At 43.8% G+C, this 25,087-nt stretch overlaps 2 protein-coding genes across 14 annotated transcripts in view; both read right to left on the bottom strand.

Annotated features, from left to right (window-relative positions):
- Ubox5 (U-box domain containing 5) overlaps positions 1–21,840 on the bottom strand; it is a 38,436-nt gene extending 16,596 nt beyond the window's left edge. For 4 of the 8 annotated variants that reach the window (XM_050133619.1, XM_050133613.1, XM_050133635.1 and 1 more), the window contains exons 1-2: positions 21,731–21,774; positions 18,820–18,917 (exon numbers count right to left, since the gene is read on the bottom strand). The gene's annotated coding sequence lies outside the window, so the exon portion shown is untranslated. Of the gene's footprint in view, positions 1–14,876; positions 15,003–18,819; positions 18,918–21,730 lie in introns of those variants that run through there. The other 4 variants (XM_050133646.1, XM_050133629.1, XM_050133653.1 and 1 more) reach the window with 4 other exon arrangements.
- Positions 1,021–21,827, bottom strand: Fastkd5 (FAST kinase domains 5). Of its 6 annotated transcripts, none has more exons than XM_050133592.1 (3): positions 21,731–21,780; positions 18,820–18,917; positions 1,021–8,138 (listed from the first exon to the last, which is right to left on the bottom strand). In XM_050133592.1, exon 3 carries the CDS (start codon positions 7,964–7,966, stop codon positions 5,669–5,671), a length of 2,298 nt encoding a protein of 765 aa, XP_049989549.1. In that variant the 5' UTR covers positions 7,967–8,138; positions 18,820–18,917; positions 21,731–21,780; the 3' UTR covers positions 1,021–5,668. The 6 variants fall into 6 exon arrangements, with proteins under 6 accessions (XP_049989549.1, XP_049989539.1, XP_049989556.1 ...); XM_050133582.1 differs by having other exon boundaries at positions 1,021–8,175; positions 21,731–21,779; XM_050133599.1 differs by lacking the exon at positions 18,820–18,917 and having other exon boundaries at positions 1,021–8,175; positions 21,731–21,827.
- Positions 21,841–25,087: the final 3,247 nt, after the last annotated feature.

The following is a 25,087-nucleotide window of genomic DNA, read 5'->3' as shown; positions in this document are numbered from 1 at the left end:
GAATAATAAATAAAATAAATAATAAAATAAAATATAGCTACCGGGCAATGAACACGTTAGGCCACACAGGGCTACATACTGAGACCTTGTCTCACATACATGCACACACCGAAAAAAAATAATAGGGAAATGAGTGAATATGACCAAAACATTGTGTAAAATTCTCAAAGAACTAATAAAAGAATTAAAAGAAAAAGAGCCAGGTGTGACGGTGGTGCATGTATTTAATCCCAGCACTTGGAAGGTAGAAGCAGGTGGATCCCTGAGAGTTCAAGGACAACCTGGTCTACAAATAGAAGTTCCAAGAGAGCTAGGACTAAATAGTAAGACCCTGTCTCAAAAACAAATAAACAAACTTCTTCCAGAGGATCCTGATTTGATTCCCAGCACCACATGGTGGCTCACAACCATCTGTAACTCCAGTTCCAGGAGGATCCAATGCCCTCTTCTAACCTCTACAGGCACCAGACATGCATGTCATCCACATTCATACATGTAAGCTAAACACTGAAACACATAAAAATAAACATTTACATAGAGGAGGCAAGAGCACTGGCTCAGCAGTTTAGAGAATTTGTTGCTCTAGGACCGGGGCTCAATTCCCAGTACACACATGGTGGTTCACAACCATCCCCAACTCTAGTTCCTGGGGACCCAACACTTTCCTCTGACCTCTACAGGTACCAGGCACACGTGATACACATCCATACATTGAGGCAAAACATACACATAAAATAAACCAGTCTAAAAAAAAACAAACAACAATATCACTTACAGTGTGTTGTATTCATTTGAAACAGGGTCTCCCTCTCCATAGCCCAGGCTGACCTCAGATTCATGGGCTATCCTCCTTTCTCAGCCTCCTTAGTGCTAGGATTACAAACGCAAGCCACCACACAAGCATTTCTTTTCATTAAGTAGTTTAAAAATCAAACACCAGAATGCACCACATAGAAAGGGTGAGCACTTCCAGGACAGGCTCCAAAGCCACAGAGAAACCCTGTCTCCAAAAACCAAAAAAAAAAAAAAAGAAAGGGTGAGCACTTTTTTCAGTCACAGGGGTGTGTGTGTGTAAATATACATATACTCATTTGAGCTGAAGATGTAGCTCAACTGGTAGTGTTTGACTCACATGCATGAAGTCTCGGATTTGACCACCAGCACTGCATAAACTGAGTATGGTGTAACTTGCCTATAATCCTAGCACTGGAGAGGTAGAGACAGGAGGATTAAGAGTCAAACATTCTATTTGTCTACATAGGGAGTTTGAGATCAGTCTAGGATATATAAGGTCCTATTTCAAAACAACATACACACAGGTTGGTAGGGTATATCAGTGGGTAAAAATTTACTATGCAAGTCTAATGTCCTGAGTTTGATTGCTGGAACTGAAAGTGGGAAGACAGAACTCATTCTCAAAAGTTGTTCTCTGACCTCTACATGTGCACTGTAGCATGTGCATGTCCAAACTCGCACATACACATAACACACACAGTACGGTAGCAAATTAAATTGTAAAAAAATTTAAAAGCCACATAAAATGTGGTGGTTTGAAAGAAAAGGGCCCCAAATGGAATGGCACTAGTGAGAGGTGTAGCCTTGTTGGAGGAAGTGTGTCATTGTTGGAGATGGGCTTTGAGGTCTCCTATGCTCAAGCTTCACGCAGTGAGACAGACCACTTCCTGTTGCCTGTGAGTCAAGATATAAGAAGTCTTAGCTCCTTCTCTAGCACCATGTCTGCCTGCTGCCGCCTTGCTCACTGCCATGACAATAATGGACTTAACCTCTGACCTGTAAGCAAGTCACTCAAATTAAACATTTTCCTTTATAAGAGCTCTAAAACCATGTGTCTCCCACAATAATATAAACCCTAACTAAGACATATACTTACTTACCCCTGTATTCAAGGTTTGTATGTGAAAGGAATTTTTTCTAAGGTCTGTAGTCAATGAGAAGGTGGGCTGAGGAGATGGCTTAGTTGGTAAAGTGAGTTCAGATCTCTAATACACACATAAAAAGCTTTGTGTGGCTGCACACACCTGTAATCTACCTTGCGTTAAAGAGGCAGATATAGGAGGTCTTGGGACTTGCTGGCCAGCCAGTCTATAACCAATTGGTGAGCTTCAGGCTCAGTGAGAGACCCTATCTCGAAAAATAAATAGGCAATGGTTGAAGAAGACACAACTGATATCACCCTATGGCCTCCACATACACCTACATGTGCACATACCTACATGTCCATACACAGTCACAGACATACAAAGAGCTGGGAATATAACTCAGTTGTAAAGTGGGAGGCCTATCACTTACAAAGGTCTGTATTCGATCCCCAGAACAGAATCTACACACACACACCAAAATAACTCTTCAAATTCAAGTTGGTGATGTTGCGCCATTTGCAGTATCCCTATCTAGCATATACAAGGCCCTATATTTGACCCCTTTCCCATATAAACTTGCACTGGGGATACTCATCTGTGATCCCAGTATTCAAGAGGTGAAGGCAGAAATATCAGTACTTCAAAGTCATCCTATATGGCTATATGATGAGTTTAAAGCCAACCTAGACTGTATGACAACCTGTCTCAAAAAAACAAACAAAAGAAGTCTAAAAGCTACTGGTCATAGGTAAGTAATTGAGGGCTTATAACAAGGGAGATAAAGGGCATTAATGAGATTGGCCATTAATCAGATGATAAAAGTAATTTTGAACCACTTAGAAGCAATTCAGTCTTCAAAGGGCTCCTCTTTCTTCTGGCTGAAGGGTTCTCACAATCTTTCTATTCTACAAAAAGGGCATGAAGACAGCAACAATAAGCATTAAGGTACGAACTACTCAGATAAAACCTTTAGTTTCATGTTTTCCTCTGATATATTTTCCCTCCTGATTTTTTTTTTTTTTGAGGGAGGAATACTATCCAAAAAGAAACAAGGACTATGGACTATGTTTCATGTATTACTGAGTGTACTGAAAAAATTCTCAAAGCTTCTAAGAAATTGGTCGGAGTTATTTTGCCTTTTTTGAGACAGTCTTACTCTAGCTCAGGCTGGCCTGGAACTCAGTAGGTATCCCAGGAGGGCATGGAATAAGGCACTCCTCCTGCTTTAGCCTGACGATTGCTGCTATCACACGTATGAGCACTATGGCCAGCAAAACTGCATACCAATTTAAAAATATTTATATGTGGGGAGGTATCACACAACATGCCAATGCATGTGTGGAGGTCTAAGGTAAAGGACAACTTGGGAAGCTGACAATTTAGAGTTCAAGGTCAGACTGGGCTACACAGTAAGTCTGTCTTCAAAAGGGGGGACACTTGCCTCAAGTGTTAGATCCCCAGCACCACAAAAACAAAACCACTCCATCTAGGAATGCACACATAGTTTGGAAAGTAATGTAAGTTATGTAGAAATTAACTAGACTGGACAGTTAAGTTTGGGATGTTTTTCTTTCTGAACTTATAAAGTTGAGGTAACTAATTAAACTCTGGACTGGATTCTCACAGGTGTAAGGACTGAGCAGCTACATCCATATTCTGGGTAGGGACAAATCTGTTTCTTCTGCCTTCCTGTGCTCAGGCTTAGGAAGGGAGGAGTCAAGAGGAATTATCTACTAGGTACTGCTCTATCCAGGACTGAGGGACTTTCTGTAACATGGGACTGTCAATTCTGAAGTGGGGAAAGTCCTGGGCAAAAGGAATGAGTCACTGTCTCTAAAAGGTAGCTGTCTGTGTGCCCCAGAGCTTGAAGCAACCACACTGACTTTTTGTTGCTGAGGTTCAAAACCTGGAGGTGGAAAAGCATAGAGAGCTACTTTGGAAGAGATTAGGGTGACCATGACACTCGGAGCACTTCAACACCCATTTGGGGCCTACACAGAAGTCGATGACTTACACAATGGAACTTCTGAGTTTTACCAGAATGTAATGGGAAGTAATTCTAGAAGATACATGTGTTTTAAAAGAGAAGGTACAAACAGGCGAGCGGGGAGGTGGGGCTACCTGTCAAATACTGGAAAAGCACTTAACCTTACAGTAGGTGAAACACCGCGGCAGTGAGCAATTTCAGAAATTGGACACTTTAGCTTTTAAAGACACACAGTACTTCTTATAATTTCTGAGTTACCTGTCCATCCAAGAAAGTGTGACTTGCAACAGTTTTCAGAGCAAGTTAAAATGAAAGACAGCTCTCCTAGCCTTTTCCATACAATGCCCACCAGAAGAGAAAGACCAAACCCAGATATGAGCCTAAAAGATACCTACAACTTGATGCTATCTGTGGGCAAGCCAAAGGCTTAGTGTTTGAGACACTACAGGAGGGACATGTGAACAGTTTTATATTTGTGGTGCTGGGGATCAAACCCAGCACCTCACATACGCGTGGCAAACACATGGTCACTGACTCACATTCTTAGAACCGCTTTTGCTCTTCGGAAGAAAAAACACGAATAGTTTTTCCTCTTAGAAAACTATCAAGATTAACAACGGCTATCAAGATAACAGTGCTTTAGTAACTCTGGATGAAAACTCTGTGGGGTCCTGAGTAATTTGACCCTGACCTTGTCACTTCTCTTCAGGGCCTTATTTCATGCGCTTTTAAGTTTCACTTGAATTTTTCAACTTAAATCTTTGCCTGCTGAATCCTAACTTAACACAATCTCATTCAGATCTCCTCTGTGACCCTAAACCCCAAGATACCATCTGTGTACCATCTGTGTTTCCAGACTTAACAAACAACTTACTTAAACTGCTTCAGATAAACAATGAATTTTTTTTTTTCAGACTTAAGACTGTCCCATTGGCTAAACATAGTGACACAGCCTTTTAATAGCAGCCCTTGGGAGGCAGAGGAAAGTAGATAACATAGGGAGTTCCAAGATGGCCAGGGCTATAGAAAGACCCCATCTCAAAGACAAAAACAAGTCAGGAGGTGGTGTTTGTGCATGCCTTTAGTCCCGGCACTCAGGAGGCATAGGCAGATGGATCCAAGTGGATCAAGTGAGGTTGAGTTCAAGGCCAGCCTGGCCTACAGAGAAAGTTCCAAGACAACCAGAGCTGTGATACAGAGAAATACCAAAAGGTGGGGGGAAGAGTGCTTACTACTCTTGCAGAAAACCCAAGTCTGGTTCCCAGTATACATGTACCCACATAATAGGAATTAAAACAGAAACAAATAAAACACCACCTCAAAATAACTGTAACTTAAGGTTAACAGATAAAGAAAAAAATGCATAAGATTTTGTGGCTCAAGGTCATTTTGAAGATCTTATTTATTCTGAGCAAAATATACAACCACAGCAGCTTGCCACTACCATAGGTTAGACACACTCTATAGTAGCATTATAGCTACAGGCTCTGCAACAGAGAAGGGTATACCAACAGCTACTCGATAGATGGTTTCATTATCCACCTACACTCTGACTTTTATAATTACTTGGTTGGAAGACAGGTTGAGAATCCCTCTATCAAATACTTAGGACCAGAGGTGTTTCAGATTTCAAGTCTAGAGTATCTGCTTGGACTACCACTTAAATATTCCTGATTTGAGATTTGTCAGTTTCAGATTTTAGAACATTGCTGACTTTGATTTTCTGGTTAAAGATGCTCAACCTACAGGTGTAGGGTGTGCACCTATTGCGTTTATGAGCAGAAATGCCCATGAAGGCCCTTCAGAGAGCAGAGGTGAACACTTTCTCATGGAGGTATGCTAGCTTTTCTAAGCGAGTCCGTTTCAGTAGTGGAAGCCATTCCCAGTAAGATAATTCTACCACGCGGTACCCAATTCGAACCAGCTGCCTCCTCTTCATATTGTGCAGTCCAAGCAGATCCCTGGTACCATAGCAATATTGATTCTTGTTTGTAAACTGAATAGCTAGCTTCACTAGTGGGGGCTGCATGTGGGCTACAGGGCACAGTCCATCTGTTCCCACATTCCCTGATCTATCTGTCACACTGCAAGCAGAGTCCACTAAGGATCCGGCTGTCTTCTTTCTTAACTCCACAGGTGGCTGGCCAGTCTCTAATTCAGTTTTCCCCTGGAGATATCTCTTGGCTTTTCCCTTTAGCAACCGACTCATCAAATCATCTGTAAGGCTGACTCCCACCTGCTTAAACTGTAATCGGGCTGCATCTTCCGTTGGTGTCACTTCACTGTTAATTGGTAATGGCTTCATGTTAGCATCAAGCTGAACCTCTAAGTCAGAAGACCGGGTGTGGGGCAAAATCATATGGTGCTTGATGTACTGAGGGCCACCTAACATGGTCTCAAGTAAACAGAGAGCTTCTAGGAACTCCGGTTTTGACCTCATATCCTTGCATGCTAAATTCCACAACATTACAGATGCTTCTTGCTGAAGGTGAGGATTAAGACGACTGCCCTTATAATCTGGACACTCAATGGCAACTGTACCATCAAGTGTATACAGTTCCTTCGTGAGTTCAAACTTACTACTCTCTTGAGCTAATCTGACAAACTCTGGACTCAGAGCAACATTGATGAACTCAGTCGGAAAGTATTCAGAAAATGCCAGGCCAAGCAGGCAGGTCAGAAGATGCTCTGGGTACCGGTTGAATTCAGGCATCTTCCTGCGGATTTCATTTATCAGAGTGGAATAAAATTCTTCTGTGTTGGGTGGCTTATAGTTCAGCGTTCCAAATGACCACAGAATTTTGGCAATGTCTTTACTTCGACAGTGTGCTACCCTTGGAGGCAAAGAGGCAGCTACTGCATTCATTACTCTTTCATCCAGGATGCGTAAGGCCGAGCAGGCAAGAGTGAGGTGCATAACACCCTGAACCCCCAAGGAAGGAATTCGCTGAGGAGCAATTTCTCCAAACCGCTTCATGAAACTCACGTGTTCTACGTGAGTGAAGCGGAACATTTTCAGGATGTGAACTAAGGTGTGGCTGCTGACATGCTGCATGTTAGCACAAGCCAGGTCACCAATTTTCCGCATGACAAATTCAGAGAGATTACTACTTGATTTAAAAAAACCCAAACAGATTGTACCAATCTCCTCCAAATTTACCAGATCGATATACTTAAGGATCAGTGATTCCAGTTTTTGCATTAGGTCCTGTGGTACCTGACGATTTTCACCTATAATATAAATCAAGTGAATCAGCTGAGACAAGGATAGCTCTTTCCAGTGTAAATGAAGGTAACTAAAAAACAAATTTAAAAAATGAGGCACTCTGTGGCCTAAGTTCCGCCAAAGATCAGCAACTAGGAGAAGCTGGTCCAGATTCATCTCCCACACCTGACGGCAAAACCTGGTTTCATACACATCTAGCATGAAAGGGGAGAGAGGGATTCGTAAATCAACAAAGGCTTTCAAAATGCTGACCAGATCTGATGTATCAAAGAGCTGAATGTTTTTCACACTCAGTTGGCAGAGCAACGCAAAGCTCTTACTGGACAGCAAACCAGAATGCTGTTCCACTGGCAGAGAGCTCAGCTTACAAAAGTAAGTAGTAATGACTTCTGGCTGGAGTTTATTTTGATAAACTCTGACTTTGTGCAAAATTAGTTCACCTTCTGAAACAGACAGGGGTTGGCGAGTCTCAGACCTGTTATAGCTGTGAAGCTGGTACTCTGGCCTTAGCTTTAAGAATACTCGGGTTCCTCCGAAGGCATCAAAAACCTCTACATCCTCTTTACCAACTCTTTCGGCACTAGGTTTGTCTGGATGCAATGTGTTGGCTTTAGGGGTAAAAGCTTTGTTGATTTCCAAACCCAGGTGGGCATTGCTGGTTGTGCAGATTCTCTGAGACAAGGTGATATCACCAATGTTCTTAACTTCTCGGGCAGGATGGCAGGAGCTATTATGTTCAGGAAGGTTCTGTCCCCCATGATGAATGATGTTTTCCATATTCCAATATGCCATGCTTTGGGCTGCACAGTAGGCAGAAGGATTACAAGATGCTTGATATTTTAAAAGTTTTAACAACTTGAGAGTGGCTGCCATTCTGGAGTCTGTACTGATCTTTTTGGCAGTCAGAGCACAGTCCTCACACGTGACTAGGCAAGTTCTTGTTTATGTGGCACTTGCTTAGAGACGGACAGAGAGGTGGTCCACAGAAACTGCCTGTAAATCTTCAGCATACCACAAATGGTGGGGCCAGAATTGGTGCCAGATACTGAAAAAAGGGTAGATGAAGAATGAGTGGCTTCTACCTATAACACAAAATTTACACGTTATAAGAAATAGGTACAGCCAGGCATGGTGGTACACACCCTTTAAAAGCAATACTTAAGAAGTAGAGGCAAGAAGAACTATGGGAGTTTCAGGCCAGTCAGGACTATCTTCTAAGGCCTCATCTCAAAAGGCAAAAGGAAAAAAAGGTAAAAAGATGCAGGTTGTACTACTGTCCATGCAAGTATGCTCAAGGTTAGTGAATGCCCAAAGCACAAGCCATCAAGTGTAAAGGACAAACTCTGTGCTTTGCAAACCAGAAAACTTCATATCAGAAGCATCATTAGGTGGTTTCTAGACTGCAGCTTGATATAAATCACTTCCTTGTAGGGAAGGACAAGATGGGGAAGGCAGATTTCCAAAAGGAAGCGGGGAGTAAAAGTAGGCAACTCATTCCATTTCTTTATTTTATTTTCATGGGTGTTTTGCATACCAGAAGAGGGCATCAGATCCCATGGGACTACAGTTATACAAGACTATGAGCAGCCATGTGGGCACTGGGAATTGAACTCCGGACGTTTGAAAGAGCAGGCAGTGCTCTGAACTGCTGAGCCATCTCTCCAGCCCACAACAGGCACTTTGTGATTCTATTCTTCTAGGTCCAGGTTTTTTTTTTTTTTTTTTGAAACATGGCCTCACTATGTAGTCTTGGCTGGCCTAGAACTCACAGAGATCGTCTTCCTGTCTCTCTCTCTCTCACAAGTAAAAGACACAGACCACTACATCTGACCGAGGTCCAGTTTTAAAATGGAAATAAGCTTAGGAAATAAGCTAGGGTTAAGTAGAAATGTGAATGACAGAACTAAGCAGAAAATACCAATTCAACTCCAAGATGTTCTTTCCAGTAGGAAGGATCGGGGACTAAGAAAAGTCAACAAAATCTAAATAAGTAGGCCTTTCATTTTAGAGGATATGAAGAAAACACAGGAGAAATCCTGAACTCCAGGCACTGCTCTGGGAAACTTTAATGCTGGCATGGAGGACTGTAATCTCAGCTACTCAGAAGGTTGACCATCTCCAGTCCCTTACTTGGCTTTAAGGAATTATAACCACAGTAACCCTCACAGTCCTTTCAGTACAAGCTTAACTATAGAGCCTTGGCATCTGGGTGCTATTCCTCTTAAGAAGGGCTGACTACCCTCTTTAGGCTGCTCTGGTTTCTGAGTGGTCTTATGTAGCTTAGACTGGCCTCAAACTCATAGGATTTCTGCCTCAGTCTACTCCCTAGATGCTGGGGTTGCAGGTGGGTGCTCATCACAGAGTTTGGATCACTAGCACAGGTCATCAGGAGCTGGGAAGCAGACTCAGAAACTCAAACATGGAGTGGGCGGAAGCAAAGTTCAGAAGCCTGATCACCGCTGGTCCCATAGGCAGAAAAGAGTCACTCAAAGCTGTGCTTCAAGGTCCAAAGAATCCCAGGTCACAGGACTGTCCTGCTGACCAGTCCAAAGACAGCACGAGACTCCTCTGGAGGAGGCAGACGGGCAATGCTGCCACTGAACCAGGTACTAATTAGGTCCTCACTTGGCTAGAAGCAGTACAATTTTCATTTTCTTCCCATGGGAAAAAAAATGAGCAGGCCATGAAAATGACTCTCCCATATTTCTCTACCTCCTCTTTACAAAAAAAAAAAAAAAAAAAAAATTCTTTTCCTGCCAGGTATGGTGGCACATGACTTTAATCCTAGCACTGAGAAGACATAGGAAAGTTTGAGGCCATGCTGGTCTACATAGTGAGTTCCAGGACAGCCAGGGTGACATAATGAGGTTCTGTCTCAAAAACAAAAAAGCAAAAGATTTATCTTTTCATTGTATGTATATGGGTGCTTTGCCTGCTTCTATGTCTGTGCACCATTTGTGTGTGGTGGAGGCAAGGTGCTGGGTCCTCTGGAGCTGTAGTCCTCTGTAGGAGCAGCAAGTCCTGTTAACTGTCATCTCTCCTGTTCATATTCTTTCTTTCTTCAATGAGCATTCTTTTTTTTTTATATACTTACTAGCAAAGTCCAAAGGGATGTAAGCAGTCAATCAATGGACCATAGAGGGTTACTGCTGCAGAATTTCCATGAATGATCTGAAATCTCTTCCTCTGTGCTTTTAGCCTGTTAGGTCTCAAACCCTGGACAACCTGCTGAGGTGCCTACTTAACATATCAAAGCACACTTGGCCACCAAATTTTCTCAGCATTCCTCAGTCCCTACCTGTTCAGGGTCCTCCTGGCTGATACACTCCCACCCCCACCCTAAACTTCTCCGGGTCAGAGGCTGGTTGCCCCCCCCAGAGGCACCTCCCTATATAATCCAGACATTTTGGTTATCTGCTCTTTTTTAAACCTTTTGCCCTCTTGGCTGCTGCTCCTGGTTTCCCCCTCTCATTTCTCCCTTCCCCTTCCTGCCTGCTCACATGGCTCAGGGTAAAGTCCACTCTGGACTCTTCTGTATGTCTCTGCCTCTGGCAATGCTCCCCCTTTTTATCTATAATAAACTTTCTCCTCAGCCATACATAAAAGCAGCCACGTCCCATCAGGGTCCATACAAGGGGACCAACAGGCAACATTAAACTCATGAACACAGCTGGGCAGCTGGTAAAGCCACACCTGAGTGAGCCTTGGAGAGGCAGAGCCCCAAGGACTATGTGTCCTGAGGACCTCCTCATGCTGTTATTGAGCATAGCTCTGACGGTTGCCCTAGTGGTCACCACGTCCCTCATAACCTCCTATAGGTTGTATGAAAACTCTCAGTGGGTGTCTAGTCCTTCACTGGGCAGTGTTACTGGTACTTAAAATAATAGTGACAGATTTTTTCCAAGCATTGCTGCTGGGGCAAATTAATGATTCAACCACCACCCTTAGAAAGAATTTACACATGTAGAATTGTTAGTAAAGTTAGGGTAAGATGTTTTTGTTAATGGCTTTGAGGTAGAAAATCTTGGGGAACAATTTAAAGTTTAGAAAGACAAACAGTTGAGCAAGGGACTCCCTGAGGTCAGAGAACAAAAACAATGGCAGCCTGGCTAACGCTGGCTAGGATGGGTTGGTGATCAAAGGTGACCAATCCCTTGTACCCATTTCTGCCCTCAGCTTCCTGATATAAAAACTGTTGATGAGTGGGTATGCACCCTGAGGATTTAAAGTAGAAATGACTGATTTTTTTTCATATACAAAAATTTAAATTTGTGATTCTTAGATTTTTATAAGATCACCTTTTGAGCCGGGTGGTGGTGGCTTTAATCCCAGCACTCAGGAAGCAGAGGCAGGCGGATCTCTGAGTCTGAGGTCAGCCTGTCTACAAGAGCTAGTTCCAGGACAGGCTCCAAAGCTACAGAGAAACTCTGTCTCAGAAAGTTATAAAGTGATTGACCCTTCCTTTGTAACCAAAAAAATGCAGCCTGTCAGCAAAAGAACTAGCTGAGAAAAATACCTTGTTTGTTTGCACTCTGTTAATTATAACAAATTGTTTGAGTATGAATGTATGTGGGTTCTTGGGACAACTTGTTTTTTACCTGTAATACATAAAATGTTTAAATGATGTAAGGCATATGGAAAACATGTTTTACTGGTATTCATTGTAATCATTTACTTGGAAAACAGAATGTAACCACTGTAATTTTTATACTGCTTGAGAGACTTTGCTGCAGTACATAAGCTATAAGGGAAACAATAAAGTCATGAGAGAAGGAAAACACCAGGAAAGATATAGAAGGAAAGCTGCAGAAGAAGACATCAGGAAAGACACAGAAGGGGAACACCAGGGTAGATGAATGAAGCAAAAAAAGAATAGAGTAGAACAAGAAAAGTAACAAAGAAGCTTTCATCCCTTGGACAAAAAGTCTGTGTGTTTTTCTCACTGACTCTGCATCTTGCTCCCAGTCTCTCTGGACCCTCTGCAATGTCCTTTCCTTTTTATTTATTTATTTTTTAATTCATCTGGTGCCAAAACCCGGGACCAGTAATGTCCATTCCTTTTCTATTTCCTTTTTTCATTCAGTCTCTTCTTTCCAGAGTCCATAAAGAGCCAGGACTGAAGGGCAGGCCAAAGGACTTTATTCTGCCTACCAGGTTTCTTTCTCTGAGAGAGAGGAATGAATGTTCTAATTTTATACACTGGGTTCCTTTTTTTAAGACAGGATCTCACTATGTGGCCCTGGCACTCATCAGGTAGACTATACTGAACTTGGATTGAATTTAGAGCTCTACCTGTCTCCAAGTCCCTAATGCTGGGACAAAAGGTGTGCACCACCACACCCGGGGCTACATTTGGTGTTATGTGCCCAGCTTCAACTGCTCAAGTGATCCCAAACTACATCCTTAGGTCCAAATTAAGCCCTGTGCCTGGTTTTCACAAGTAAAGTTTTATCTGGACATTCTCATGTCTGTGTTAGCTTTCTCAATACAAGAACCGAGTAAGTAACCGTCTCAGAGACTGTACGGCTATAAAACATAAAGTGTTTTATTATTATTATTATTATTATTATTAATTATGTCCACAATGTTCTGCCCGCAGGCCAGAAGAGGGCACCAGATCTCATTACAGATGGTTGTGAGCCACCATGTGTCTGGTTGCTGGGAATTGAACTCTTCTGGAGAGCAGTCAGTGCTCTTAATCTCTGAACCATCTCTCCAGCCCACATAAAATGTTTCTTATCTGGCTCTCTATGGAAACAGTTCACAGTCCTCTGCTGCAGACCACAAGTTAACTGCAACTAAAACTGTTAACAAGAAAGAACATAGCAATTAACAATNCTTTGAAAAGGAAGCAGAGACAATCTGGCGTGTGTGTGCTGCTCAGTGTGTTGGACTGTGTGTGCACCTGTGTGAATGTACGTGACTAAAGACGAGTGTGTGTATGTGAACGTATGTGAAGGTGTATGTGCTAGTATGTATGTAGGGGCATGTGTACATGTGTGTGCACATGTGTTTGTGCAAGAGACCATGTGTAAGGACAGGTGTGTTTTTATGTGCACATATATTCTTGCAAGAGAGCTTGTGCTTGTACATGTGTGAGCATATATGTGTGTGTTTGTGGGCTATGTGGATGTGTGAGTGTGTACATTGGTGTACATGTATGCCTATGTGCATGTATGTGTATGACTGTGCTCTTTTGTGTGCACAGCTATGTAAATGTGTATGTGCCATGTTGCACACGCTGGTGCTGAGGTGAGAGGAAGACTCAGAGGAGTTGATTCTCTCCTTCAGCCTTGTTGGTCCTAGGGAGGGAACTTAGGTCATCAAGCTTCATGTGATTGCAGGCTGAGCCATCTCCCAGGCCCAGACTTATTTCCTTCCTTCCTTCTTTCCTTCCTTCCTTCCTTCCTTCCTTCCTTCCTTCCTTCCTTCCTTCCTTCCCTTTTTTTTTTTTTTTTTTTTTTTTTGCAAGTAAGATTTTATAAAACACACGCTGGCCTTAAGCCTATGATCTTGCTTCCTTCACCTGCTAATACAGGCATGTGCTGCTATATCTAGTTTATAAATGTTCATTTCTAGGGGTTTTTGCTTGTTTGTTTTCTGAGAATTGGTGATGTCATTCAGGCTACTATCAAATTCACTATGTAGCTGAAGATGGCCTGACCTTCTGAGCGTCCTACCTCCCACTCCTAGTGCTTGAATTACAAGTGTGTGCTACAATGCCTATCTTATGAGGTGTTGGGGATTGAACCCAGAGCCTCCTGCATACGAAACACGCACTTGACCAAGTGAGCGCTATCCCTAGACCCATAAACAGCAATTTTTAAAAATCACCTCTCTATAAGACAATGGTTAAGTGCATTTGCTGGTCTTAATAGAGGACCCAGGTTCAGCTGTCAAGACCAACTCAGAGTCAAATCCAGTTCCAGGGGATCTGACATCCTCTGTTGGCTTCTGTGGACACTAGGCATGAACACACCACACACACATACATGCAGGCAAAAGATAAAAAGAAATAAATCTAGAAAACTTCTTTTTTAAATTACCTTTATAAGACAGGCATGGTAGTATACACCTTTAATCCCAGCACTTAAGTGGCAGAGGCAGGTGGATCTCTGTGAGTTTAAGGCCAGCCTGGTCTACACAGAGTTCTAGGACAGTCAGGGCTATATAAAGGGACCTTGTCTCAAAACAAAAACAAAAGAAAAAAAAAGAGGGGGGGATTACCTCTATAACTGGACATGGCAATGCACACCTGTAATCTCAGCACTGAGAGGGCAGAGGCAGGTGGATCTCTGTGAGTTGAGGCAAACATTGCCTACGTAGTTCTAGCTTAGCAATGATTCCATACTCAGACTTTCATCTTTAAAAAAAGAAGGCTGGGCTGGAGAGTTAACTCATCAGTTAAGAGCACCGGCTGCTCTTCCAGAAGATCTGAGGTTCACTTCCCAGCACCCACATGGTGGCTTACAACCATCTATAATTCCAGTCCCAGGAATCCAATATCCTCTTCTGGCCTCTACAGGGACACAGTGCACAAACATACATGCAAACAAAACACCCAAACACATAAAATAAGTAAATAGAAGGCTGTGGCTACATGAAACCCCATCTCAAAACAAAGATAACAAACGAAATTAAGTTCTAAGATGAAAATAACAAGAGCCCCGACTATTTTAGGGTCTCTTCTGTACCAATGCTATCTTTTTTTCCTTTTCCTAATTAAAATTTGTGTTAATAAACAATAGAATGTGTGTGTTTGTGTATGTGGAGACACACATACCATGGCACATGTGTGAAGGTCACAAGACAACTTGCAGGAGTCAGTTTTCTTCTACCATGAAGATCCTATGGATTAAACTCAGATTGCCAGGATTGGTAAAAAGTGCCTTTAACCATTTCGATGACTGAAATAAAAGGTTTTATTCATGACATATCCGTTTTTGTACATCATTACATACTGTTCATATTCACACACACCCCCGCCACTATATTTTCTTGTCCCCATTCGTCTTGTATGTGTTGTACACATGTGGAGATGAGCTCAATCTGGTATCTTCCTCCATGGCTCAACACTTTATTTTTGAAACAGGATCTGTCACTGAATCTGAGGGTCACAACTGGCTAGACTGGTCAGTGAGCCCAGGGTATGCTCCAGCACTACAGGCACGTGACACTTCATATCCAGCTTTTTTTTTTCATTATTATTATGAAGGTTCTGTGGATCCAAACTCGGGCCCTCAGGCTTGTGGGTCAAGCACTTTACTTACTGAGCCATCTCCCAAGCACCATCCTGCTTTCATGGATAGTCTAGATTCTGCACGAGACAACATACAATCTGTTGTTCTCCCCACCATTACCCTCTCTAGTTTCCTCCTCTCCTCTGGTAGTCTCCCTTCAAGGCTTAGAGTCCTAAATGAACTATTTGATATGCATCAACCCCCACCTCCCCTTTAACTTTCTGAGACAGGATCTCATGACGCAGTCCTGGCAGGTCTGGAACTTGGGAGAGATCCACCTGCCTCTGCCTTCCTAGTCCTGGAATTAAAGGTGTGTACCACCACATCCTGCTTAGCTCTCATTCTAACAATAAAGTAGGTTTATTATTTCCATATTATTTATAAGTAAGAGATTTTATAAGATTAAGGAAATTCTCACAAGAAAAAAAGAAATCTTTCATATGGTACAGAGCCAAAGGACTGAGTAGAGCTTGCTCTCAGACTCCAAAGGCCACACTACTAGAATACAGAGACCACAATACAATTTAGAAAGCAGAGGTCCAGATTTGGGGGCAGGGCTGAAGAAGCGACTCTCCAGATTTCCAGAGCCAGGAGTTAGAGTCACTGGGTCAGCTCAAGGGCATCGCCTGCCTATCACATCCTCGTGTTCCAGTTATCACTACAGTTCACCCTACTTATAAAAAGAATAAAGAGAAGACAAAAGAACTGACAACTATATGAAAGAATGGATTTTGCAGAACATTCTACAATCAAAGAAAGAGTACAATAAAAGACCTGAAAGTTGGCAGGAGATATTTGAGACGGAAACATAAAGAGGTCTAGGGGCCGAGGGGCTGGAGAGGGGCGCAGTGATCGAGAGCAGTTTACCTGCTCAAGCAGAGCAGTCTCGAAGACCAGGGATTCCCAGAACCCACATGGCTCACAACCATCTGTAATTCCAGTTCCAGGGGCTCTGATGCCCTCCTCTGGGCTCTGCGGGCACTGCATGAACATGATACATAAACATACAAGCTGGGAAAACATGTGGGCACATGAAATAAAATAATTCTAAAAAAGAACAGATACACACCTTCAATCCTAGCACTTGGGAGGCAGAGATACGAAGATCTCTGAGTTCAAGGCTAGTACACAGTGAATTCCAGAATAGCCAGGGCTACAGAGAGACCTTATCTCACAAAAACAAAACAAAACACAACACAACAAAGCACATACACACACATCAAATAAATAAATAAACAGTTTTAAGAAAGTTGGCTCAGTGTTCTTGCTCTTACATAGGACCCCAGTTCATTTCCTAGCACCCACAATGGTGTCTCAGTTCCAGTGAGTCTAGTTCCAGAGGATCTGATACCCTTTTCTGAACATTGAGGACGCCAGGCATGTGCATGGTCCATAAACATACATGCAGGCAAAACATTTATACATGTAACATGAAATAAATTTAAAGGAAAATTTAAAAAGAATTAAGTTTTGAGATGCACCTGGGTGGTGGTGCAAGCTTTTAATCCCAGCACTTGGGAGGCAGAGGCAGGCAGATCTCTGTGAGTTCAAGGCCAGCCTGATCTACAGAGCAAGTTCCTAGACAGCCTTCAAAGCTACAGAGAAACCCTGTTTCAAAAAAAAAAAAAAAAAAAGATGTACATCAATCTGAATTTGAAGCCAGCCTAGTCTACACAGCAAGTTCTAGGCCAGGGCTATGCAGTAAGACCCTGTCTCAGGAGGGAGAGTGAGTTTTAGTTTTAAATTCAGTGAGGTGGCACATACCTACACATACCTGTAACCCCAGGCAGGACTGACACATGTTCAAGGCTAGTCTAAACTAAACAGACTTTCCAAATTAACAAACGGATAAATAAAAATATTTAAGAGCTCAACACAGGAGAGGAAAAAAGAGAAAACTCATAGTAAAAACAGAGGAAAGATCCCAGGACAAGAACTGTGACCAGACAAAAAGCGCAAGCAGTGCATGCTGCAAGAGATGGATGGGCAGTATCTGGGAAAGGAACATCTAATGGATAATCTAGGGATGGACAGACTGACAGAAAAATAAGCCAGTAAGAACACTAACAGAAATTATTGCCAGGTATACATTACAGCTGTAGTCTGCATGTAACCCCAGCACTTAAGAGTTTGAAGCAGGGGCTGGAGAGATGGCTCAGTGGTTAAGAGCATTGCCTGCTCTTCCAAAGGTCCTGAGTTCAATTCCCAGCAACTACATGGTGGCTCACAACCATCTATAATAAGGTCTGGTGCCATCTTCTGGCCTGCAGGCATATACACAGATAGAATATTGTATATATAACAAATAAATAATTTTTTAAAAAAAAGTTTGAAGCAGGGAGATCATAAGTTTGATGCCAACATGGGCTACACTGAGATAGGGTTTATAATTTTTTTTAATTTATTTATTCTTACTTTATGTGCATGGATATTTTGCCTGCATGTATGTCTGTGTGAGGATGTCAGATCTTGGAATTAAAGACAGTTGTTAGCTGCCATATGGGTGCTGGGAATTGAACCTTGGTCCTCTGAAAGAACAGTCAGTGTTCTTGACTGCTGAGCCATTTTTCCAGTACTTATATCCAATTAAAAAAAAAAAAAAAGGAGGAAGGGGTCTGGATAGATGGCTCCATGATTATGAAAACTTTCTGCTTTTCCAGAGGATCTGAGTTCAGCTCAGAAACACCCATAAATGTAACTCCATGGGAGAGATGCGCTTGCTGGCCTTGGCAGGCACACGCATACACATGGCACTTACTCACACATATATACATAAATAGAAGTAAAATAAAATTAAGAGTCTTTGTTTAAAAGCAAAACAGAGAGAGAGATGGAGAGTGAGCAACACTAGCTATATGATGACTCATACCTGAAATCTCAGGTACTCAGGATGCTGAGAAGAGATACAAAATTCTACCTGGGCAACATAATGAGTGAGTCCAATCTCAAAACAACAACATTGTTAGAAGCACTTGCTGCTCTTTTGGAGGACCCCAATATTTAGAAGGAAGAGGCAGGTAAAGCTCTGTGGTTTTGAGGCCAGCCCAGTCTATACAGCAAGCTCCCAGCTAGCCAGGGTTATACAGCAAGATCGCCTGTCTTTAAGAGAAGAAAAAAGTAGGGAAGATGAGAAGAGGCAGAGTAAGAGAGCAGGGAAGAAGAGCATTGCAAAGGAGATTGCTGCCAGGTAGAGAAAACAGGCTGAGGGAGTTAGTTAACTTTTCTTTCCTCGAGGTTTCCCAGAGCACAAACGAGAAAGCTGAAAATCAATTAATTAACTAATTTCTGGCTCCTAATTAAAGGCTCCAACCTGACGTCACTGCACTAAGCTCCTTGCCTAGTTTCAATTTTCTAAATATATCCTCCTCTCTATCTCCTCCTTAGGGCTGCTAATAGACCACAGCACAGCTTCACGGTGTTGGCATCTCCAAAAGGCACCGCTCAACCACCCAGACGATGTGATAACACAGAAGCCAGAAGTCTTACCTTTTTATCTTCCAGATACATGCCTCAGCAAGGCCATCTTAAACCACAGTCCAGAAGTTAGAAAAAGGGAACCGGGCAGAAAAGGGCAGCCATGGTAACTGTAAGTCAATTAAGCATATGACACATTTAGTATATACAAATTACCAACTACTCATTCTCATACTGTCTTTTCTCTTTTGCAGTGTTAGTAATCAAACTCAAGGCCTCGTCAATGCTAGGCTTACTACAGCCTTAGCTCCTAACTTTTTCTAGGGGCTAAAGTCTCCTGATGGGAGTTTACCAAAATTTAAAGCCACAAAGGCTTATAAACTGACAGTAATGACCCTGAGCTGTCAGTGAGATGTTAACTAGGTCGTTTCTTCCCTTCTGCTCCCATGTACCAGTAGTCTAGGAAGGTTAAGGCACACTGCAAACTGCAGAGGTCAAGAGAAGGGTCTATGAACCAAGCCAAAAGAAAATCAAAGCTGGGGGGAGGGGAGTCCAAATCTAGCACAAACCATTCCTCTTTAAGACAGGGTCTCAGTTGGGCGGTGGTGGCACACGCCTTTAGTCCCAGCACTCAAGAGGCAGAGGAAGGTGATCTCCTTGAGTTTGAGGCCAGCCTGATCGATAGAAGGAGTCCCTGAACCGCCAGAGCTACCCAAAGAAAAGGTGTCTCAAAGAAATCACATCTTAAACAAACAAACAAGCAACAACAAAAAGACAGGATCTCATGTATCCTAGAATGGTCTCAACTATGCAGCTGAATGCTGGGGGTGGTGAGGACATGACTGCTCCTAGGTATGGGTTGAGGTTTACTGTAAACATGAAAGAGAACATAAGGAGAGGCACCTGGAAGTCCAGAGTGAACATGGCTGACAGATAGAACAGGGCCATGTGGGAGAGGTGGGCGGGGAGAGGCAGAAGTCAAGAGGCCAGGAGTGTGGGAACTAAGAGCAGCAGCCAAGAGGAAAAAGGGCCCTTAGCGAAAGGGCAGGTAGTCAAGATAGCTGAGGTTATGTAGGAATCAGAGAAGCTGAGAGTTTAGGGTAGGAGCAGGGTATGGCAGCCAGGATGACTCTGTGTACTGAGGGATGCTGGGAGGACCTGGCACACTTTGATATGTTAAATATGCACCTCAGTCCGTCATTTAGCTTGATTTTGAGACCTAACAGTAGCCAGCAGAGGCAGGCCTTGCACTCCAGTGACAGGATTATAGGCACACGCCTCCATGCCCTTCCCTCCACTTTAGAGGATGGCTAAAGAGCAGGTAAAAATAAATAGAAAGACCCACACAGCCAAGAGAGAAAATTCCCAACAACAATTCCAGTCACATACAACCAAACACCTAGGTTTTTATTGTTGTTTTAGTTTTTCACCTGTTTTTCCAATTTTAAGGTTTCAAAAATAAGAAACTTCAGATTTCCGTTTTTGTTTTTTCTTAGAGGGGTGAAGAGAGCACAGTCTTCCTATAGCCCTGCATGGCCTCAAACTCACAGAGATGTGCCTCCTTCATTCCCTGAGTGCTGGAATTAAAGATGTGCACTACCACGCCAAGCCAGAATTCTTTTATATAAAAGTTGACTTACTGGTCAGAAAGATGGCCCAGTGTTTAAGAGCTGCTCTCTCAGCCCACACTTTGGCTCACAACCAACTACAATTCAAGTCCCAGGAGATCTGACATCCTCTTCTGGCCTCCTCCAGCAGTGCACACACATGGTGCACAGACACGCACAAAGGCAAAACGCTCAGACACAGAAAACAAAAATAAAGAAAAAAACCTTAAATTGACCTATTTACACGATGAATGCCAAGGTTTCATTGGGGACCAGAAAACAATAAACCACTAAGTATGGTAGACATACAGACACAGCAGCCCTGCACAACTGCCAAAAGTGACCCCGCTTTCTCAGCTAAATGAAGCAAGTGGTAGTCTTGAGATTTTATTTTGGTCTACCAAGCAGGACTAAATCACCTAGGGATAGCCTGTGGCAACAGAGGGCAGTAGGCCTAAGAACCTAGTGCTAGAAAGCTGCTGTTTTGAGTACTCACAGTGTGGGCAAAGTACAGAAAACATGAACACAAAATACCAATTATTTTTTACATTAAAATTCCTAGATAGGCAAAGCCCAGATGTCTACACTGAGTGAGCAAGGAAGCCCCGAGAAGACTCATAAATGTATCAAGTAGAAAGGCTCCTATGCAGAGTTCCTTCCTTGAGTTAGAGCAAAGAGATGTCATGATTTGAACAGAAAAGGGCCAGTAATTTCCTGTTCCTGGGAGAGAGAGGAGACAAACGCTATTACCTCGACTTGGGCTTGTACGACCAGAAAGTGCTAGAAAATGAAGGTATATGTTTCACTGCCTCACCCCGTCCCAAGATGCTTTCTGGCGAGAAGCTGGTTAAGAAACACCGACTCGGCCGGCCGATGGTGGCACACGCCTTTAATTCCAGCACTCGGGAGGCAGAGGCAGACGGATCTCTCAGTTCGAGGCCAGCTTGGTCTACACAGTGAGTTCCATGACAGCCTGGGCTACACAGAGAAACCCTGTCTCGAAAATCTGGGGGGCGGGGGGGAGAAGAAAGAAAGACCTGCTCTCGGGACCCACCCAAAATCGGCTAAGTCACTTTCTAAGGGCTTCGCGTGGACGCTAGGATGTGGAGTAGGACCGAGCAGAATGTTTAACAGTCCTGTGAGGTACATACAGTCACGATCTCCACTTCACAAGGGCTCAAAAGCAGCTTTCAAAGAAGTATTTTGCCCTCAGTCCACAGCAGTTTGGAGAGGCGAAGGTGGCCCAGATATCGAGGGGCTCTCGGGTGGCGCCCGGGTCGCCGGCTTGGAAGCACTGCCTCGGCGGAGCAGGCCCGGGAGAACCGGTCGGCGGGGCCAGAACGCAGGCAGCACGTCCTCCCCGGCCGCCCACTCACCTGACAACCGCAAAGGTAGCGCCCCAGCTCCAGTCCCGGGCCGCAAAGGGTAAGTCAATACACACAGCCCTCCAGCAGCAACCGCTCCACAGCCCACTTCCGGGCCAGCGGCCGTCTACTTCCGCCTGCGTCAGTCCCGGAGCAGGAGCCGCCGAGGCTCAAAAAACTCCAGACAGCGTTTTCCACTGGCATTTTCTAGCTCCAGACGTAAAGAGGATGCCTAGAACGAGCAGAGGGTGGTAAAATAGTACGCTGGATGGATCGCTTTGGTAGTAATTGAGCAGCTGTGCTCAGGTTCGAATCCTAGGATTGCCATCAAGATTTTATGATTTTGGAAAATCACATAAACTTTTAAAGCCTAGTTTGTCATCTATACAATGAAGATAATGATGCATTTCCAATAGTGAAAATGCTTATGTTTTCAGAAGAGGAACTAGCAACGGGTAGATGAAAAATGGGCACAAGGAACTGGGAACTGGGCGTATTACGCCTTTAATCCTAGAGCTCAGGGGGCAGAGACAGGCAAATTTTCTTTTTCTTTTTTTTTTGGTTTTTCGAGACAGGGTTTCTCTGTGGCTTTGGACCCTGTCCTGGAACTAGCTCTGTAGACCAGGTTCTTTTTCTTTTTTGTTTTTGTTTTGTTTTGTTTTTCGAGACAGGGTTTTGCTCTAGGTTTTTTGGAGCCTGTCCTGGAACTAGCTTTTGTAGACCAGGCTGGCCTAGAACTCACAGAGATCCGAATGCTGGGATTAAAGGCGGGCGCCACCACTGCCCGGTTTAGGCAAATTTTCTTGAACTGGAAGCCAGCCTGGTCTACATAGTGGGTTCCAGGATAGCCATGGCTATGTAGCGAGATCTTGCCAATAAATAAATAAATGATACAGAAAAATGGATGCAAGTCGGACATGGTGGCGCACGACTTTAATCCCCGCACTCGGGAGGCAGAGGCAGGCAGAGCTCTGAGTTCGAGGCCAGTGTGATCTACAAAGCACATTCCAGCACAGCCAGAACTGTTATACAGAGAAACCCTATGTAGAAAAACCTTTAAAAGAAAAATGGATGCAAGACACTGAGACTGGAGGAGGGTAAGTCAGGATGGTCTTGTACTCCCTTTAGGAGGGCCCCACACCTAGGCTGGAAGATTCTCTCAAGCCCTTTGTAGTAAGAAGGCACTGTCCCAGGCTACCATCTATTTGAAAAGCTGTGGAAGAGAATAGAGACCTTGTACTCCTCCAGGGCACTGGTGGGGAGACAGGACAATGTAAGAGGTGGTGACAAAGAAGTTCTAGCCCAGCATCCAAGCTTCTGAGTTCTATGAAAGGCAGTTTGCCTGGGTGTGAACATTGTGCCCCTAGACCATTGGTAACAGGGTTTATACTGGTCAGGGACAAATAGCCGAGGTGCCTAGCCGCCAGGTTCTCCCAGCATCCCTCAGCCCGTACCTCAACCCCTATCCTAAACTTCTCCAACCCAGCAGCTGGGCTGCTCTTCCCCCACCTACCTTTCCCTATATATATAAAATCAATCACTTTGGTTACCTGGCCCCTTTTTGTCTGCTCTCTTTTAGGCCTCTTGGCTGCTGCACATGGTTCCCTCTCCCTTCCCCCTCTCATCACCTGGCTCAGGGTTATGTCAACTCTGGACTCTCCCAGAAGTCCCTGTCTCTGACTGTGTCGCCTTCTTATTGACAGAAAACTTCTCTGTCATGCCTAGGAGCAGCCGTGTCCTTTCCTTTTCCTTTCTCTTACCTGATTACAACCTGCCTGCAAACCCAGGGGGAGAAATCCCACACCCAGGGGCAAAATCTTGATTGCTCCTGGGCAGCCACCATAGTCCAGGTTCTCTTTGCCAAGTACTGTTTCCTAGTCTCCTCTGCAGTGCGAGGAGCTCCTGGCCCATCTCTAGCCAACAGGACTAGAAGGGAAGAGCTATGGCATGGTTCTGGGACCTTTTCTTGGTGTGTGTGTCTGTGTAGGCCAGTGGGCAACATCAGGTGTCTTTCTCTATCACTTTCCATCTCACTTTTTGAGGTCGTGTTTTTCACTAAAACTGGAGCTCGCGGCTTCAGATTCAGCAATACAGACTAGCCATGAACTCCAGGGACCCACCTGTATTCTGGTGGCCCCTGTGCTGTGGTTAGACAGAGACCGGGCCTCAGGGCTTGCTTTATGTGGGTGCTGGAAACGCAAACTCAGATTCTCATGTATAGCAGGCACTTTCTTTTTTTCTCTCTCTCTTTCTTTCTTTCTTTCTTTCTTTCTTTCTTTCTTTCTTTCTTTCTTTCTTTCTTTCTTTGTTTTTGAGACATGGTCTCACTATATAGCCCCAGCTGTTCTGCCTACCTCTGTCTCCTGAGTGCTGTGATTAAAGGCCTGTGCCACCACATTCAGCCTCAGAAAAACTTCAATCCCCACCTCTAGGGTTTCTCTGTGTAACAAATAGCCCTGGTTGTCCTGGAACTAGCTCTGTAGACTAGGCTAGCTAGCATTGAACTCACAGAGATCCACCGGCCTCTGCCTCCCAAGTGCTGGGATCAGAGGTGTGCGCCACCACCGCTTGGCTCCAGAAACCTTTTATATCACGATAAAGTGGTAGGAACCAAACTCATCAGAGAGCTATGCCACTCTGTGGCAGAGGAAACAAGGTAGGATCAGTGGGAGAATGAAAAATCTGGACTCTGGAGCAGTGATTCTCAATCTTCTTAACACTGGCCCTTTACTAGCTCCTCATGTTGTGGGGACCCCGACCATTAAAGTATATTTGTTGATCGTTCATAACTGCAATTTTGCTGGTATGAATCTTAATGTAAAAATCTGATAGGTCACTCTATGTTTGACCCCAAGAGGTCGCGACCCACAGGTGGAGAATCATTGCTGTATCTCCACAAAGAGGTGTCTGTGACACCTCTATCTAGAGGTATGGGGTGAAGGGAAAAATACGCCACTCTTTATAAGTATAAATCTAGGCCAGGCAGTGGTGGTGCACGCCTTTAATCCCAGCGTCTGGGAGGCTGAGGAATGCAGATCTCTGAGTTGGAGGCTAGACTGGTCTAAAGAGTGAGTTCCAGGAAAGTGTAAATCTAGTTGTGATGTTTACAGAAAACTAATTTTTTACTGTGAGGCTTTGGGAAGACTGAAGGAACTACCATAGAGGACAGGTCACCTCTTACAGCATACATGGGTCTTTTTGCCATTAACTGGAAACCGATTCTGTGGTTCTATGGTACTCACTGTGAGGTGTTTTAAGTGGCTGTGGGCAGTACTTAGCTATCCTGCATCCTCTGCTTTCGGGACAGCAGCCCAGTGCACAGCTCCTGACCTAGAGCCAGCTGGTAACACTGCAAACAGCCTGAGCTGA

This window comes from Alexandromys fortis, unplaced genomic scaffold (assembly GCF_014885135.2).
Source record: "Alexandromys fortis isolate MF-2015 unplaced genomic scaffold, M_Fortis_MF-2015_v1.1 scaffold_6, whole genome shotgun sequence".
Taxonomy (NCBI): domain Eukaryota; kingdom Metazoa; phylum Chordata; class Mammalia; order Rodentia; family Cricetidae; genus Alexandromys; species Alexandromys fortis.
The sequence above is the reverse complement of the archived record's forward strand: the minus strand, read 5'-3'. Positions and strand labels throughout refer to the sequence as shown.